The sequence below is a fragment of the Pipistrellus hanaki genome (assembly GCF_964339955.1).
Source record: "Pipistrellus hanaki genome assembly, chromosome: 18".
Classification (NCBI taxonomy): domain Eukaryota; kingdom Metazoa; phylum Chordata; class Mammalia; order Chiroptera; family Vespertilionidae; genus Pipistrellus; species Pipistrellus hanaki.
This window is the reverse complement of record NC_140520.1, coordinates 923,639-942,311: the sequence shown is the minus strand read 5'-3', so window position 1 is coordinate 942,311 and position 18,673 is coordinate 923,639. Positions and strand designations below refer to the sequence as shown.

The window sequence follows — 18,673 nt, the reverse complement described above, 5'->3', positions numbered from 1 at the left end:
CTGTTATTGAGCAAGAGATCAAAACAGCAGTAGCCCAGGACAGCGTGGCTCTCGCCCTCTCCTCGCCGAGAAACGCGGCTCTGGGTGCCCCGGCCTGCGGTGTTGGCTGGAGCTGGTGCTTCAGCTTGGGGCGAGGCTCGGAGGGCCCGCGCGAGGCCTCAGACGCGGCGACGTGGGTGGGCCGGGGTCGCGTTCCCAAGGCGAGATGCCGACGAGTGTGCTCATGGGTGCCGGACCCCACACGGCCCAGGCTCCCCAGCTTCCTGACAGCGGGGCGGGCTGCTCACACACCGCCTCCACCACCTCCAGCACCTCCGGCTCTGCGGGGCCTCGGCACCCCTCCGAGGGGCGCTCCCACCTCCCACCTCCAGGGGACCCACCGTGCGGCCCAGCCCCTGCTCTCTGCACGGACCAAGGGCGAGGGCTTTCTGGCTTCGTTTTCCTTTATTTAAAAAAAATTTTTGTTGTTGTTGTTGATTTCAGAGAAGAAGGGAGAGGGAGAGAGAGAAACATCCATGATGAGAGAGGCACGTCCTAGATCGGCTGCCTCCTACACGCCCCCTACTGGGGATGGAGCCCACAACCCGGGCCTGTGCCCTGACTGACCTCCTGGTTCCTAGGTGGACGCTCGGCCACTGAGCCACGCCGGCCGGCGGGTTGTCTGTTTTTAAAGGACAATATCCTGTCGTTGTTATAGTTCTAACACAGCGCCGCCCCTAAAGCACCCCCACGCCTGGGCGGGGGCGCTGAGAGCCCGAGGCCCGCCCCCCCTCACACCCCCAGAGGCACCGGAACGGCCCTGGGCGCTGCTGTCATCGGTCAGGCGACCCGCTAGGTCCTTGTGAAGCTATTTCTGGATTAAACCCGTGAACTTGATCCTCGGCCCGGTGACCTTTCGCTGAGAGGCGGACACCTGGCCAGCGCAGGGAGCAGGTGGAAGCAGCCGAGAAGCGGGGACAGGGTCCCCGGAACAACCCGAGGTCGTGGGAACGCAGCCAAGCACAGGCAGGCCTTCTTCTCCTTAAACGTGTTCTTGTGGCTCCCAGAGGGAGGAGGGGGAGAGACACAACCGTGATGAGAGGGTCATGCATCGGCTGCCTCCTGCACGCCCCCCACTGGGGACCAAGCCCACAACCCAGGCCTGCGTCCTGACCGGGAACTGAACCCGGGACCCTTCAGGCCGACGTTGAGGCCAAACCCAATGGGTAAACCCACTGATGTCCAGTTACATTCAGGGCGGCCAGAGCAGGACACAGTGGACACCACCCAGCCCGGCAACGAGGCCGGCGGGCACCACGCGGCCGGGGCTCAGAGCGCAGGAGCCGGGTAACCAAGGCGCTGGCCTGGCGCGTGCGCGTCCCCGCCTTCCTGCGGCGCCGGGCCCCCGGGAGAGCGCGCTCCTGGGAGGCGGCGGGCGGCGGTAACGGGAATCCGAGCCTGCGGGGCTGCGGCCATTGATCCGGTGCAGCTGCAGACGCCGCCTCGCCCGTTTCTCCAAAAAGCTTTCTTGGCAGCCCGGAGCCGAGGAGTGACGTTCCGGTTTGACGTTCCAGTGTGTCCTGGGATGGAGCCTGAGGCAGTCTGATCGCCGCCCGCTCAGGAGCCGAGAGGGGACCCTTTTCCAGCTCCCTGAGCAAGCAGCCAGCCAGCTTCCCACGCGTCTGATCAGCAAAAAGCAGCACTCATTCTGCGTCAGCTTCTGCACAAACTCCCCGGAGCGGGACGGGGCTGCCCCACCCTGCTCTGGGCCCCAGGCCGCCGGCACACATCAGGGGCAGCAGCATGCTCAGGCCAGGGCACGGCTGCCCTCTGACCTGCTGCTCCAGGACCTGATGGGGGAGGGCCCTCTGACCTGCTGCTCCGGGACCTGATGGGGGAGGGCCCTCTGACCTGCTGCTCCGGGACCTGATGGGGGGAGGGCCGAGGCTGCCCTCTGACCTGCTGCTCCGGGACCGGCTCTCCGGCCCGCGAGGTGCTCCTTGCACCTGGCTTCTTGGCTTCGAAGGGGAGAGAACGGGTGGGAAGTCCCCTCCCCCATCCGCCTGCCCAGCGGCCTGTCAGGACTGTGGGTCCTGCCCCCCAAACACAAGATGATACCCACCGACCGGTGCAGGCAGCTCCCCATCAACTGTGCTCGCCCACGCCCCCAGCCCCCTGCAGCCGGCTGCCTTCGCCTCCGTCCAGGACGAGCACAGCGAAGCCGCCCTGGAGACGCCTCCGACCTTACGAAACCCACGCCCTCGGGGATGGGACGCGGCCAGGGTGGCACCCACCCTGGTCCGGGCCCTGCCTCCTGGGGGGGGGGGGGGCGGGAAGGAGGGTCAGCGCAGCCAGCGGCCGTGCGCCCACGGCCTCGCTCTCCAGGGCCAGCACGGCCGGCCAGCACGCCCCGCCCCCCGCCCTGTCCTCCCTTGTCCAATCGCCACAGGCCCCCAGACAACAAATTCATCCTCTCCCTCCTGGAGACTCCGCTGACGCTCTGTCGGAGCGAAATGAATCCCGTCTGTGGGGGGGACGGTCATCTGAGAAGAGGGGGCGGAGACGCTGAGGTCTGAGGTTTCCTAGGGAGCCAGCTGCTGGGCTACCGCCCTCCAGGGGCGGCGGCTGGGGGGGTGGGGGGGGGGTAGAGGGACACTGGGCTCCTCTAGAGACTGAGCAGGGGACGGGGTGGCAGGGCTAGGGCTTCAGGGCAGCTGGGCAAGGCCCAAAGGGCAGGCGCACAGGATGCCAGCTCCACGCGGCCTGGGCTCCTGCCGCCAGGCACCTGGGCCCTGGGAGGGCGCCCCCGCCCCCCCACCCCCCCACCAGGTCCCACTGGCTCCCCCCACGCTGCGCTGGGCCGTGGCCTCGGGTCTGGGGCTGCCTGCCCCAAGGCCTGGCTCACCGTGGGAGCGGGAGGACCCTCGGTGGGGATCCCAGAGGAGGACGGAGAGCAGCCAGCTCTGCGCCGCCCCGGGCTCCGGAGGCCCCTTCTCTGGAGTTTGCTATAAGTCTCAGCCCCGTGCCGCCGCCGCTCCTGGGCAGCCGGCCGCTCTTAAAAAGAGCCAGCGTTTGGCTCAGTGGACAGAGCGTCACACTGTGCACTGAGGGGTCCCGGGTTCGATTCCGGTCAAGGGCACAGACTCGGTTGCAGGCTCCTCTCTGGCCAGGGCCCTGGTCAGGCGCCTGCCGGAGACAACCAATAGCTGTGCCTCTCTCACATGGATGTTTCTCTCTCTTTCCCTCTCTCTTCTACTCTCTCTAAAAGCCATGGGAAAACACCCTCGGGCACAGAAGCCGGGGAGGAGAAGGTGCCGGGGAGCCCGCCCCCAGAGGAGGAGCAGGTGGGGGCGCAGGGCAGGCCCAGCGGAGGGAGAGGCGGGATGGGCCCAGGGCTGCGGGTGGGAGCCCGCCCAGCACGGAGCCCCCTGCGCCGGGACGCAAACGCACTGGCCGGCTCCCCCGGCCCCGGGCTCCCGGGGGCAGCCATTCACTCCCGGTCCGGTCCGTCCGCGCGAGGAAAACACAAGCCTGAGTTCCCCTCTGCACGGCGCCCCAGGGAGAGAGGGGCCCGCACCTGGGCCCGCTGCCGGGGAGCTCTCCTGAGCCCTGCCGGCCCGTGTCCCTGACACGCGCCCAGGACCCGGGTCCCGCCCGGTGGACTCGGCGGCCCGCGGCCCTGAGCGGCGGGACGGGCGGGTCCGCGCCCATTTCCCAGCTGGGTAAGCCGAGGCCCCGCTCAGCGGGCGGAACCGACCTGCCCGGCGCAGTGGCGGCGCCGTACACAGAACCCGAACAGAACCGTGTCTGCCCTGCTCCGCGCCCCCCCCCCCGCGCCAGATCCCCACTCCGAACCGGACCGCGTCCGCGGCCGCGGCGGCTCCTGTGCACGGCGGGGAGGGGGCGCTGGGGGACGCCCGCCCCGCGCTGAGCCCGGAGCGCAGAGAGGGGGGCGGAGGGGGACCCACCGGCGCGGTCCGCGGGCCACGATGCTGCGCACCTGCCGGAGCCGCCCCGGCCCCGCGCGCAGGACGCGGGTCTGCGGAGCCCTGACCCCCCCCCCCCCCCCAGCCCTGCAAACGCGTCACCTGTGCCACGTCCGGAGCCCGCGGGAGCGCGCGGGGCGCCTGGTGCTCGGCGCCCGGAGGCTGCCCGGCGCCTGGGCCGGGAGACGCGGGGCGGGGCGGGCGGGCGGCGGCCTGAGTGCGGGGCCGGCCCGCAGCGCCGCTCCTTAAAGACGCCGCGGCCGCGCGCCCCGCTCCGCTCCCGGCGCCCCGGCCGGCGAGGGGCGGGGCCGACCTTCGGGCGGAGCGGGGCTTCGGCCGCCCCACCGGAGCGGGCTGGCAGACCCCGGGAAGGGGCCCGGCGGGCGGCGCCTGGGGTCCGGGGCGAGCCGCCGGCCCTGCCCGAGGCCGCCCCGCGCGGCCGGTACCTGGGCTCGCCACGTCAGCTAAGCCCGCTCAGGCCGGAGCTACATTCGCCGCCCGCGCCCCGATCCTGCCCGGATAAGGCGCGGGGTTTCATCACCAGCGGAGGGCGGCCGGTGGTGCTGTGACCTGGGCCCTGGCCTGGGGCCCGGGTGGTTGGGCCAGGGCAGGGGGCAGGGGCAGGGGCAGGGGCGCGGTGCCACCCCCGCCGTCTCTCCTCGGGACAAACACCCTGGAGCGCACTCTCCCTCCCCGCTGCCCCAGGCCCGGAGGCGGGTGGGCATTCGGGTGCCAGCTCGGAATTCCAAGCTGCCGGGGCAGGAAGTTTGCCGTCCAAGTCGCTCTCCTGACCTGCGAAATGCGCCGGATCAACAGATGGGGCTGCTCTGAATGAGGCAAAACAAGGCAGAGGCGCTCAGGCCGAGCCGGGTCGCTGACACGCTACAAACCCTGCTTTGCAGGAGGCAAGGTCTGGGCAATTGATGCGTAAACACCCGCGCTGGCAGGACAGCCATGTGTGGGCAATGTCTGCGGACGGCTGGTCGGTGTAACCTCGCACACACAGGCGAGCACACAAACACCCACTTTCACTCACGGCCTCACTGGGCCCAGGCCTTCCTCTAAAACGGGGGTGCGGATGCAGATACCCCTGCAGGCCCAGGGGGGAAATGCACCCCAGACTGACTTAGAACAGACCACAGCTGCCCCCCTGCACTCAGCAGGGAGGCCTCCCAGCCCCGGGCCCTCTTCTGCCGGGATCCTCGCGGCACTTCAGGGCACCGTGTCCTTGGGCCAAGACCTGTCCCGGCCCTGGCCCGTGTGGCTCAGTGGACAGAGCGTCGGCCTGCGGACTGAAGGGTCCCGGGTTCAGTTCTGATCAAGGGCACATGCCTGGGCTGGATCCCCAAAGGGGGGCGTGCAGGAGGCAGCCAATCAATGATGCTCTCTCATCATTGATGTTTCTCCCTCTCCCTTCCTCTCTGAAATCAATAATGATTTTTTTTTTTTAATTTTAAAACACACACACACCTATCCCATCAGAGTTGCTTCATGTGTCCGGCCCACGCCTGCCTTACGCACTCTCGCAGCCGCTTCATCGCTCCCCGTGGGCCCGGAGGTCGGCGCGGGCGGCCTGCACCGGAGGGGTCAGCCTGCAGGTCATGTGGCCGGTGTGACCTCGGGACCCTGCCTCCTCCAGACTCCCCCGGCGGGACAGCTGTTCTGCTTTTCCTGATTGCACCATCGTTATCTCTGCTATGCACATCCTGTAGCACCCGCGGCAGCGGCCAAGGCCAAGGCCGCCCCCGGGACGCCCGCTCTCCTCCCTCCGGCTGGGCCCTGGAGACGCGTCAAGTTCTCCGGTCCACAAGCAACAGGACCGGCCTGCTGGAGAGGGCAGCGATCTGCCAGCGGGAGCTGAACGCTGAAACTTGTAAATTCATGGAAGCTCAACGACCTCAGGAGGCAGAAGAATACATCACTGCCCTTTCTCCTCCATGTTTTCAGGCAGCTTAATTTCTGTCCAAGTATCCGTTTCATTATTCACACTTTTCTTTATACTTTTTTTTTAAATATATTTTATCGATTTTTCACAGAGAGGAAGGGAGAGGGACAGAAAGCTAGAAACATCGATGAGAGAGAAACATGGACCAGCTGCCTCTTGCACACCCCCTATCGGGGATGTGCCCGCAACCAAGGTACATGCCCTTGACCAGAATCGAACCCGGGACCTTTCAGTCCGCAGGCCGACGCTCTATCCACTGAGCCAAACCGGTTTTGGCAAAAATCTTTATTCTTAACTTCCTTCTTCCCAACGCTCCCTTCCCGATTTAAATGGGAGGCATCAAAGTGAACTGCACATTTCTATTTTTTTTTTTTCTTAAAACCAGTTCTAAGATACAGGTCACACAAAATGAAATTACTCAGCCACACTTAAAAAAAGAGGGGGAAGAAATACAAAAATTCTTTTGAGGCAGGTTCTTCTGATAAGTGTGTGTTTCCTCAAATTCCTGAACTTCTCAGCGGAGCCAGTCGTCCGGAACAGGAGACCCAGGGCCGCTTCTTCCCACGACAAGGGGACAACGGACCCGCCGCGCTAGCTCCGGGAAGCGGCTCGGTTCTCCTCTGAGGGGCAGTGGCCTCAGGACGGCCTGGCGTGTTGGTGAGAAAGGGCGACTTAGTGAAAAATGTGAGACCCAAGCAGTGATGTCAGTGTAGCAGGAGGTTCTGGTAAGGTTCTTTGACTATTTAAAAGCACTGTCATTTGCCCTGACCGGTTTAGCTCAGTGGATGGAGCGTCGGCCTGCGGACTAAAGGGTCCCGGGTTCGATTCCGGTCAAGGGCATGTACCTTGGTTGCAGGCACATTCCCAGTAGGGGGTGTGCGGGAGGCAGCTGATGGGTGTTTCTCTCTCATGGATGTTTCTAACTCTCTATCCCTCTCCCTTCCTCTCTGTAAAAAAATCGATAAAATACATATTTTTTTAAAAAGTAAAAGCATTATCATTTGTTTTTCAATAAGAAACGATTTCAGTATATTAACAGTGGTTTATCTCTGTGTGAGTAAGAGTCTATGTCTTTTGGGTTCTTTTTGCTTGCCTTATGTGATTTTCTTTCCTATCATATATTATAAATTATTTTAAAACTAGAGGCCTGGTGCACAAAATTTGTGCACGGGTGTGTGTGTGTCCCTCAGCCCAGCCTGTACCCTCTCCAATCTGGGACCCCTCAAGGGATGTCCGACTGCCCATTTAGGCCAGATCCTACAGCATGTCTGCCCCCTGTGGTCAGTGCACGTTATAGCAATCAGCCCTGGCTCTTAACTGCTCACCTGCCTGCCTTCCTGATTACCCCTAACTGCTTCTGCCTGCCAGCCTGCTCACTCCCTAACCACTTTCCTGCCAGCCTGACTGATGCCTAACTGCTCCCCTGCCAGCCTGATTGCCCCGAACTGCCCTCCCCTACAGGCCTGGTCTCCCTGAACTGCTCTCCCCTACAGGCCTGGTCTCTCCCAACTGCCCTTCCCTGCAGGCCCAGTTGCCCCCAGCTTCCCTCCTCTGCAGGCCTGGTCGCCTCTAACTGCCCTCCCCTGCAGGCCTGATCACCCGCAACTGCCCTCCCCTGCTGGCCTTCTTGTGGCAGCTATCTTATGTCCACATGGGGGCAGCCATCTTTGACCACATGTGGGCAGCCATCTTGTGTGTTGGAGTGATGGTCAATTTGCATATTACTCTTTTATTAGATAGGATTACGATTATTCTAAATCATTATAAAGTAATGTAAATTATAAAAATATAAATTATTTTTATTTTTACACTAGAAGCCCGGTGAATGAAATTCATGCTCTTGTGGTGATCCCTCAGCCCGACCTGTGCCCCTCCCATCCCGGAGCCTGCGGGAAGCGGGCCTAAGCCATCAGTTGGACATCCTTAGCCCTGTCCTGGAGATGGGAGCGGCTCCCACCACCACTGCTGCACTCGCCAGTCCTGAGCCGGCTTCTGGCTGAGCAGTGCTCCCCCTGTGGGAGCGCACTGACCACCAGGGGGCAGCTCCTGCATTGCGTGTCTGCCCCCTGGTGGTCAGTGTGAGTCATAGCAACCAGTTATTCTGCCATTAGGTCAATTTATATATTAGCCTTTTATTATATAGGATTTGACCTTAGCCAAAAGCCTGAGAAGCAATAAATTTTTAGTCTTAATTAAAGGAATACATATAAGTGAAAAATTCAAATGGGCATATGAACTATCCTAAAAATAGCTAAAAAGAAAAAAATAGATGGCATTCTTTTTTTTTTTTTCACGTATAAACATCTTACCTCCCGCCTATGATTCGATGGAATTGGGCTCCGGATGCCATTGGACTGAGGCCGAGTTACTGTCCTCGCCTGCTCCCCTACCCCGGGTCCCCGCGCGCGGCAGTCCCTGCCTCCCGCGCTCTGTGGGAAGTGAGCCGCGTCAGAATGACACCTTTCTGTATATAGAGGATGCGCATGCCGCCTTCATACCTCCCCCGTAAGGCCCGGGTTCTTTGCACTTTAGTTAAAAAAAAAATAAAACATTTTTGTCCCTGGCCGGTTTGGCTCAGTACATCGAGCGTCAGCCTGCAGATTGAAGGGTCCTGGGTTGATTCCGGTCAAGGGCATGCACCTCGGTTGCAGGCTCCTGGCCCCGGCCGGGGGGGCATTTGGGGGGCTAGCAATTGATCATCCATGTTTCTCTCTGTGTGTCTCTCCCCCTCCCTTCCACTCTCTCTAAAGATCGGTGGGGAAAATAGCCTTTATTGCTGCCTGCCGTGTCTCGGTTACAGCTGTCCCATCTTAGTGCTGTTGATGTTGCCCTCTCACTGTGCCTGACTGAGAAGTTAGACTTTATCACAGGCTCTAGCACAGGCAGGCACACCGTATGCCTAGGGCTCGGTGCAGTCTGTGGTTTCAGGTGTCCCCGGCCCCCGGATGAAGGGGGGCTGCCGTAGAACCCTAGGTAATTTGGGTTCCGTAGGCCTGCCCCGCTCTGGCGTGTAATGGCTTTACCTTGGGAAGCAATAATAAGCACGGCGCTGACCGACATCCGGGATTGCGCCAGCGCCCTGCGCCCGGAGCTCACCTCTCCCCTCCTTTCCAGGTTCCACGTTTCCCCAGCTTCGCCCCAGGCGGAAGGGTCCTGAGGAGCTGCCTGGCTCCCGCTCTGCGCCCCCTCCCCCTCCACGGGGTGAGTGGGAGTGAGTGGGCGTCTCTGCTGCTTCCACTCCTCGAAGTGCCGCCTTTGACCTGTTTGTTCAAGGAAACCCCCGTTGCCAGGACAAGCTGGAGGCGTCGTCCGCCCGCCCTGTGCTCCAGTTTCTCAGCGATACCACCTCCGCCTGCCTCCCAGCCGGGGATCACTGGCACCTGAGCCCTCGGGCGTCTCCGCTTTGCCTTCTGCCTTCTGTTCCTCCCACTCCAGCTGGCAGCCTCCCACGGGGGCCGGGATTGAAGCTGCCCTCGGATCACTGCACCCCACGGAGGCACAGCTGACGGCAACGCCACTTTCACCAACACTCCCTCCTGGGCTCCAAACCGTAACCGACGCCCTCGTGTGCCCCCAGGTTCCTGAGGCGCAGTCAGACCTAACCCACTGCCTCCGCACCCTGTCTCCGCTCTCTCCGTTACCGGGTCACCCAGCCCCCCGACCCAGAAGCCTCCCGCACGCCTCCCGCCCGCCTCGCCCTCCGTGCAGGGGGCGGGATTCTGTCCTCCTGCTCCCAGAGGCCTGTCCCTCGCGGACCTCCTCTCCCGCCCCCTCCGCTCCCCAGGTTCCGGCCCACGGACTCCTTCAGCCTCCGACCTCTCTCCAGCAAACCCCAGTCTGACACGCAGCCTGCCGGGATGATACCCACTCCCCCCCGCGTCTCCCGTCCCCGCACAGCCGTCCGCACGGCACTCGGTGACTCCAGGAGGGACTTGCAGGCCTGGGGATCAGTTTCTCCCTGGGCACGCCCTGACCGCCTCTCCACTCCCGTGGCGGAGGCCTCCCGGCACAGGCACGCACGCCTTCCCGCTCAGACCGCCTTCCCGCCAGCCCACCCGCCCTCCCTCCCGTTTCTGCTCCAGCTGCTCCCCAGCCCGGGTGTCCCTCCCACACACATTCCCCCCAAAGGTGCCCCTCGTTGTAAGGCCGTGTCCTCCCGGTGAGTGGCAGGCGTCTCTCCTCCTCGTCTCTCCTCTGAAACCGAGTTTGCCAATTGCTTTGTGCAAGTCTTTTCTTCCTCCTACTAAACAACTTGCACCAGGCCTGGCTGGTGTGGCTCAGTGGATAGAGCATCGCCTGAGGCCTGTAGGGTCCTGGGTTTGATTCCCGGTCAGGGCACAGGCCCAGGTTGCGGGCTCGATCCCCAGTGGGGGGCATGCAGGAGGCAGCCGATCCATGATTCCCTCTCATCACTGATGTTTCCATCTCTCTCTCCCTCGCCCTTCCTCTCTGAATTCAATGAAAATATATTTTGTTGGGAGCCAGCAGAGTTGATGCAAGCAACTCAGTCTTAAGAAAATAGAATTAAGTTCCTTCTAGCAGAAGTTATGTGGTGCCCTGAGGGGTTGGCTAGAAGATAAGATTAACCTGCAGCTTAGCATCTTCCTGCTTAGCATCTTCCTGCCACTTCCCCTTCCTGATCCTCCCCCCTAGATAGCCCAGCCTTGGAATGTTGCACCTTGGACTGTTACACCTCCCTGTCAGTTAGCCAATCCTGTGTTGCCAGATGCCAAAGACCCCTCTGCATAAGCAGCTCTGCCCCCCTTTGTTTCTGCTGTATAAATACAGCCATTTCAGAGAATAAAATTGAGGCTTGATCAGAACCTTGTCTTGCCTCCATTCTTTCTCGTTCCTTGTTTGCCTCATTCTCTTAGGTGGTTCCTGCATGCCCCCGTTGTTTGCCCCGCGGGTCGGGACAATATTTTAAAAATAAATAAGGAAATAAGTAACCACCATTATCTGATCTGACGGAGAGGAGAGTCCCTGAGGCTTAGCGAATCTACCACCCCACACGACACCCAGCCCGTGCACGGCCACGCGGGCCTTCCCAGCGACAGGGAGCGTCACCCACTTCGCCACAGGAACCAGGAGCGTGAGGGAGCGTGGGGGAGCGTGGAGGAGCGTGGAGGAGCGTGGCAGAGTGTGGAGGAGTGTGGGAGAGCGTGGGGGAGCGTGGAGGAGCGTGGCAGAGCATGGGGGAGCGTGGCAGAGCGTGGAGGGGTGTGGGAGAGCATGGGGGAGCATGGAGGAGCATGGCGGAGTGTGGAGGAGCATGGGAGAGCATGGGGGAGTGTGGCAGAGCATGGGGGAGCGTGGCAGAGTGTGGAGGAGCGTGGGGGAGTGTGGAGGAGTGTGGCAGAGTGTAGAGGAGCGTGGGGGAGTGTGGAGGAGCATGGGAGAGCGTGGGGGAGTGTGGCAGAGCATGGAGGAGCGTGGCAGAGTGTAGAGGAGCGTGGGGGAGTGTGGAGAAGCGTGGCAGAGTATGGCAGAGCATGGGAGAGTGTGGCAGAGCGTGGGAGAGCGTGGGGGAGTGTGGGGGAGCGTGGCAGAGTATGGCGGAGTGTGGCAGAGCATGGGAGAGTGTGGCAGAGCGTGGGGGAGTGTGGGGGAGCGTGGCAGAGTATGAAGGAGCGTGGCAGAGTGTAGAGGAGCGTGGGAGAGTGTGGAGGAGCGTGGGAGAGTGTGGGGGAGCGTGGGAGAGTGTGGGGGAGCGTGGGAGAGTGTGGCAGTGCGTGGGGGTGCATGGGGGAATGTGGCCAGTCCCCAGGATCTGAACATTCCGAACTCGACATGCATTTGTGGGGCAGAAACAGCAGACGAGGCCGCGGAAGCAGGCAGGGGCGTGAAAACGCAGGGGAGTGTGGCAGAGCATGGAGGAGCGTGGCAGAGTGTAGAGGAGCGTGGGGGAGTGTGGAGAAGCGTGGCAGAGTATGGCAGAGCATGGGAGAGTGTGGCAGAGCGTGGGAGAGCGTGGGGGAGTGTGGGGGAGCGTGGCAGAGTATGGCGGAGTGTGGCAGAGCATGGGAGAGTGTGGCAGAGCGTGGGGGAGTGTGGGGGAGCGTGGCAGAGTATGAAGGAGCGTGGCAGAGTGTAGAGGAGCGTGGGAGAGTGTGGAGGAGCGTGGGAGAGTGTGGGGGAGCGTGGGAGAGTGTGGGGGAGCGTGGGAGAGTGTGGCAGTGCGTGGGGGTGCATGGGGGAATGTGGCCAGTCCCCAGGATCTGAACATTCCGAACTCGACATGCATTTGTGGGGCAGAAACAGCAGACGAGGCCGCGGAAGCAGGCAGGGGCGTGAAAACGCAGGGGAGTGTGGCAGAGCATGGAGGAGCGTGGCAGAGTGTAGAGGAGCGTGGGGGAGTGTGGAGAAGCGTGGCAGAGTATGGCAGAGCATGGGAGAGTGTAGCAGAGCGTGGGAGAGCGTGGGGGAGTGTGGGGGAGCGTGGCAGAGTATGGCGGAGTGTGGCAGAGCATGGGAGAGTGTGGCAGAGCGTGGGGGAGTGTGGGGGAGCGTGGCAGAGTATGAAGGAGCGTGGCAGAGTGTAGAGGAGCGTGGGAGAGTGTGGAGGAGCATGGGAGAGTGTGGGGGAGCGTGGGAGAGTGTGGGGGAGCGTGGGAGAGTGTGGCAGTGCGTGGGGGTGCATGGGGGAATGTGGCCAGTCCCCAGGATCTGAACATTCCGAACTCGACATGCATTTGTGGGGCAGAAACAGCAGACGAGGCCGCGGAAGCAGGCAGGGGCGTGAAAACGCAGGTGCCAAGCCAAACAGTGGTGCCGGTGAGGACAATGACAGGTTTAGCAAGAGAACGAGATCAAAGGGAGGAAGATCAGGAGCCGGAGTGAGGCAACCTGCCCCTGACGCAGCGGCCTGAGCCCCCTCGGGCGGAACACAGGGATGGTGAGGGCCGAGAGGCCGCAGGAAGGGGAGGCCGCCCTGCAAACACACGGGGCCCGGCTGAGTCCTCCCGACGGAGGGCGTGTTAACCACACGCACTGGCTCTCACCCAGGCTGCCGAGTCTGACGCAGTAGATTCATCTGCATGAGAACAGCCAATCCCAGCCCCTAGCCGGTGTGGCCCAGTGGATAGAGCATCAGCCTGCAGACCGAAGGGTCCCCGGTTCAATTCTGGTCAAGGGCACGTACCTTGGTTACAGGCTCCTCCTCGGCCCGGGGCCTTCACTGGGGCACGCGCAAGAGGCAACCAGTCGATGTGTGTCTCTCACATCCATGTCTCTGTCTCACCCTCTCCCTTCCACTCTCCCTAAGAATCAATGGGAAAACGTCCTCTGAGGAGGGTTAACAACAAGGAAAACAGCCAGTCCCCGGGCCAGAGACCAGGTCCCGGGAACAGCGGACCAAGTTTCTGTGGCCCCACTGTGCATGGACACACATGGAGGTAGCCCCACTGTGCATCCAACATCACAGTGCGTGCACACACATGGAGGTAGCTAACACCACAGTGCGCGCACACACATGGAGGCAGCCCCACTGTGCGTCTAACACGGCAGTGCGTGCGCGAACGTGGAGGTAGCTGAGACACGCTCTCCTTTCCCTATTGAGACTCGGCTTCCTCTCTCTGCAGCCTCACCCGCGAGGGCTGACGCTTGCCCTGCCCTGAGGACCTGACCATGGTTCCCCGCCCTTCCTGCCCCCCCCTCACCCCTGCCCTTGGACCACCTCCTCCTCTGATCCAAACCCACCGGTTCCAGCCCGCCCCCTCACAGCCAGCCGGTTGGAGAACGCTCCTCGGAGGAAGGAGCCTGGGCGTTATGAGCAGCCGGTGTGCTGGGAGCAGGGTCAGCGAGGAGAAGCGGGTGAGAGGCGGTCACAGGAGCAGCTCCCCTGCGGGCGTGGGGGGGGGGGGCAGAGAGCAGAGAGGAGGGACAGGAGGCAGAGCACACCTCCATACTGTTACTTTCTTTTCTTTCTTTCTTTCTTTTTTTTTTTTAAATATATTTTATTGATTTTTTTTTTTGCAGAGAGGAAGAGAGAGGGATAGAGAGTTAGAAACGTTGATGAGAGAGAAACATCGATCAGCTGCCTCCTGCACACCCCCCACCAGGAATGTGCCTGCAATCAAGGTACATGCCCTTGACCGGAATCGAACCTGGGACCCTTCAGTCCGCAGGCCGACGCTCTATCGACTGAGCCAAACCGGCTTTGGCCATACTGTTACTTTCTTAAAGATATATTTTATTGATTTCAGAAAGGAAGAAAGAGGGGGGGGGAGGAAAAAGAGAGAGAGAGAGAGAGAGAGAGAGAGACATCCATGATGAGAGAAAATCACAGATCGGCTGCCTCCTGCACGCCCCCTACTGGGGGTCGAGCCTGCAAGCTGGGCAGGTGCCCTGACTGAGAATGAGCCGTGACCTCCTGGTTCATAGGTCAACACTCAACCACTGAGCCACACTGGCCGGGCCCTCCATACGGTTTAAATGGTACAACTGCCCTCGCATCGTCCAAATCTTCAGCAAGCCTCCTGCTCCCTGACCTACCACAGGGCACCCCGAGGGGAGAGTGAGGCTGTGGACGAGAGGAGGCCGGGGATCTGGAGTCGGGAAGATCAACCGGAATGGTGGTGGGCGGGGGGAGGGTCAGGCAGCAGAGTGGAGACAGCACCACCAGCACCAGGACACAGCCAGGACCGAGCCCACGGTGCAGCGCCTGGCCAAGCCCAGCCCGGCAATGCCCAGCCCGGCAATGCCCAGCCCGGCAATAACCAGCCCGGCAATGCCCAGCCCGGCGGCGCGGGCGGCACCACGGAGGTGGCGGGCTGCGTTGTGTAAGGGGCTGAGAAACAGTCTCCGATGGATAAACACAATCTCGTGATTGCCGCCCACACCTGCGGCCCATGCCCCAGGCCCTCCTCCACGTGGCACCGGCTCCGGCTCGAACTCGCTGGTCTCGCCCCAGGCCACACGCCAGCTCGGCCGCGCCCCCCCCCCTCGCCCGCAGCCCCTCCGCCCCCAAGCGCCCCAGGCCCTGCGGGCAGGCGCTCTCCGGGGGAGGAGGGCCTGGCTGGGCTCAGGAAACCTCCGGTACACAATCAGCGCCGGCCGCCGGGCGTCCTTCTGGCCCGCTGTCCCCGCCGCCGCCGCCTCGTCCGAGCGCCTGTCCCCGCGTGAGCCGGAGCGGCTTCCACTGCCCAGGGGGGTCCCCGCCCCGCAGGTGCAGCCTCCTCCCCCGTGCCTGGCACCACCTCACCCCTTTACGTCCCGTTCTCTGCCTCCCCTGGGCCAGCGGGGAGGGCTGCCTGCGGGGGCAGCCCTCCCGGCTCCGGGAGCTGCTAGCGTCAGGGCAGGGTCTGCTGGCGTTGGAAGGAGCTCGGCGCTCAGACACCCAGGCGCCCTTCGGCGGCATAGTGCGGGGACCCGGTGTCCGCCCGCCGGGGCCATCCTACCCACGGCCTGTGTCCCTCACCCCTGGCCCCTGCCTCCTCCCACACTGAGGGTCGCCCTGTGCCCGGCCGGCCGCAGGGTCCGGTGGCCAGCGGCCACGTCCGAGAGGGGCGTCGCTCTGCCCCGGAAGCCCTCGGTGGCGTGAGAGAGGCCGCGAGCGGAAAGGGCAGGGGGGGGGGGTAAGAGATGGACCGAAGGACTGGTGTGCATACGTGTAAGCACCGCCAATGGACGCACGTATGGGAGTGGGGAGGGGGCAATGGTGAGATATGTACACGTATGATAAATACCTCAATTAAAAATGAAAAGGAAGATAAAGTGTACAATTCAAAAAAACACACCCTGGCGGAGGGGGAGGGGGAGGCCCAGCGCCGGTCTCACTGTTCCCCCGTTGTTCACGGGAGCCTGGAGCTTCGCGGGCTCAGGACGCAGGCACGGGGAGGCCCCGCCGGAGGGAGGAGCGGCCGCAGAGGCTGCGGGGCTCACCGCCCTCCCGCCCTCCGCCCTCCGCGGTGAGCGCCGCCTCCGTCCCCGGGGCACGTGGGCCCGGCGTGTCAGAGCCGACTCTGCAGGCTGGCCTCTCCCTCCCCCACACGCCGACAGCCAGCGCGGCCCTGGGCTGAGACGGAGCCGGAGACGGGGCTGCTGAGGACGGCCAGAGGCTTCTGCAGAGACGCCCGTCCAGCGGGGCGTGGACAGACGGAGGGGGGACGCCTGGCCGGCGTGGCCGAGCGGCTGCATGGCGGCCTCGGAGCCAGGAGGTCAGGGTTCGATTCCGGTCAGGGCACAGGCCCGGGTTGCGAGCTCCATCCCCAGTAGGGGGCGTGCAGGAGGCAGCTGATCGATGACTCTCTCATCGATGTTTCTATTTCTCTCCCTTCCTCTCTGTAAAAAAAAAAAAAATCAATAAAACATGTTTTAAAAAACAGAGAGAAACAAAGGAATCGAGGAGGGCTGCCGACGAGCAGAGAGCACCCCGTGGTGGCGGAAGCCGAGCAGGACGTTGGCCCGGGGACGGGGACGAGGAGAGAAGCGCCCGCTGCCGCAGGGCGACCCCCCGGCGCGACACTGACCTTGAGGGCCGGGCCGGGCGCCCCGTGGGCTCAGCGCCGGTTCTCGCCGTGCTCTCCGCCCGCACTGCCTTCTTCCCGGGGCGACATCCTCGGGGCCCGGAGCCACGCGGGGGCCACGGCGAGTCCGGTCACGGCGCCGGCGAGGCGGTCCGCGCGGCAGAGCCTCGGGCTCCTCACCTGCAGGCGGGGGCGGGGAGAGGCAGGTCACCGGGGGCAGGGAGGCGGCCGGGGGGGCGGGGGGCAGGGGGCGGCGGGCACCGGAGGGCCGCGGGTTTGCCGGGGTTTGCGTCCGTCACACAGAGTCGAGGGTGGTGTCTAGTCAGCGAGGAGTGAAAACGCAATGTGTGTGTTTCTTTCCTTTTTTAATTATATTTTTATTGACCTCCTGGTTCTCAGGTCAGTGCCCATCCCCGGAGCACGCCGGCCAGGCCCGGGCCGTGTGTGTGTGTGTGTGTGTGTGTGTGTGTGTGTGGACACAGCCGTGGCGGCAGGAAAGGGCTGCGACTCGGAGTGAGACGGGGCGGCCAAACAGCTGCGGGTGGCTGTGGACAGTCACTCCGGGTCCGAGAGGAGCCCTGCTGGGCGGGAGCGGGACTGTGCCCACCGAGTTCTCGGTCTGAAGGGAAACGCAGACACCGCCGTGCAGGGGCGGCAGCGGCTGGGCCAGGTCGGGAACGAGGGTGAGGGGGGTGGCACGGCCCACTGGGATGGGGTCTTAAAAGGAGACTGAATATCTGGTCTGAGGCAGGTGTGGCTCACAGGCCTGTGGCCAGGGCTCTGGGAACAGTCTGGAAGGGCGGGTCTGAGACACGGACACAGGGAGAGAATGCGTGTCTGACACCGTCACTGTCGCCGTCACTGTCGTCACCGTCACTGTCACCGACACTGTCACTGTCATTGTCGCAGTCACTGTCGTCACTGTCACTGTCAATGTCACCGTCACTGTCGATGTCACTGTTGTCACTGTCACTGTCACCGTCACTGTCACCGTCACTGTCGCTGTCACTGTCATTGTCGATGTCACTGTCACCATCGGTCACTGTCACTGTCGCTGTCGCTGTCACTGACGATGTCACTGACGATGTCACTGTTGCTGTCACTGTCGATGTCACTGTCGCTGTCGGTCACTGTCACTGTCGCTGTCGCTGTCACTGTAACTGTCACTGTTGCCGTCACCGTCACTGTCATCGCTGTCGCTGTCACCGTCACTGTTGCTGTCACTGTCACTGCCAGGGATCGTAAGCACGGCGTGAGTCAGGAGCGGCAGGCCCTGGCCGGTGGCTCGGTGGGGGGAAGCATCATCCTGCACACCCAAAGGCTGCAGGCTCAAGTCCCAGTCAGGGCGCACAACGGAGCTGCGGGTTCGATCCCATTTACGGGAGGCAACCGATGGATGATGCGTCTCTCTCACATCAATGTTTTCCCCTCTCTTTCCCCCTCTTTCCCTCTCTCTTTCCCTCTCTCTTTCCCTCTCTCTTTCCCTCTCTCTCGAGTCGGTGCAACACACCCCGGGTGAGGATAAAAAGGAGCAGTATGTATGCACACAGACACACAGACATACGTCTGTCTGTACCTCTAATCTGGCGCCCTTGTACTTGGAGAAAAAGCTAGAAAACAGAAAAGCTATCCTTGACTGGCCTGTGAAAAGCCACTTTTTCAAAACCGTTTCCTCCCGCTCGCCCCGATCGGTTTGTGCCTCAGGAGTCAGCAGGGAGCACCGGCCGCTCACACTGCCTCGTTCCTGCGCACGAGTGGCCCGGCCGCCGCGGGCACGTCTGCGACCGCCTCCGATGGCGCCGGGAGCCGGGCCGGAGCTGGCTGAGAGCGCCTGCCACCCCCGGCTTGTGACCCGAGCAAATGCCACGACTCCCGACCCCTGATGTCCTCGCTCACAAGACGCGGCACTGGCCTGCCTCGCGGGCTGCGGATAGAACCGGCCACGCACAGCTGCCCCGAGGGCCTGCGGAGAGTGAGCTCCCGGTGAATGGAAGGGGGCTGGCACGGGGAAAGGCTGAGACTTAAACACCCACGAGCACGTCTGACCACGAGAGAAGTCTCAGCAGCCACTAGGGTGACCGTCTGTCCCCGCCTCCCCGACCTGCAGACCCCCAGCGGGCAGCAGGCAGCCAGCGGACCCAGGGCCACGTCCCGTCCCGGGCCCCGGCCTGGACTCTCTCCCAGGCCGCCCCTACCGTGTTCGGGGCCGGCTCAGCACCGAGCACGGAGGCCTCCCTGGCTGCCTTCACGGAGGTCACCCGCCCCCGGCTGCCCTCGTGAGGATGGGAGGCGGCCGC

The 18,673-nt window shown here is 63.0% G+C and overlaps 1 protein-coding gene across 8 annotated transcripts in view; it reads right to left on the bottom strand.

Annotated features, from left to right (window-relative positions):
* The window catches only part of LOC311612428 (TLC domain-containing protein 4-like), a 32,968-nt gene that overhangs the window by 11,105 nt on the left and 3,190 nt on the right, over window positions 1-18,673 (bottom strand). For 2 of the 8 annotated variants that reach the window (XM_084865376.1, XM_084865372.1), the window contains exon 2: window positions 16,380-16,556. Coding sequence is in view for 2 of the 8 variants with exons in the window: in XM_084865369.1 (XP_084721495.1) it covers window positions 1,815-1,997; window positions 2,102-2,125 (207 nt within the window). In the remaining 6 variants the exon portion in view is untranslated. The other 6 variants (XM_084865369.1, XM_084865373.1, XM_084865375.1 and 3 more) reach the window with 6 other exon arrangements.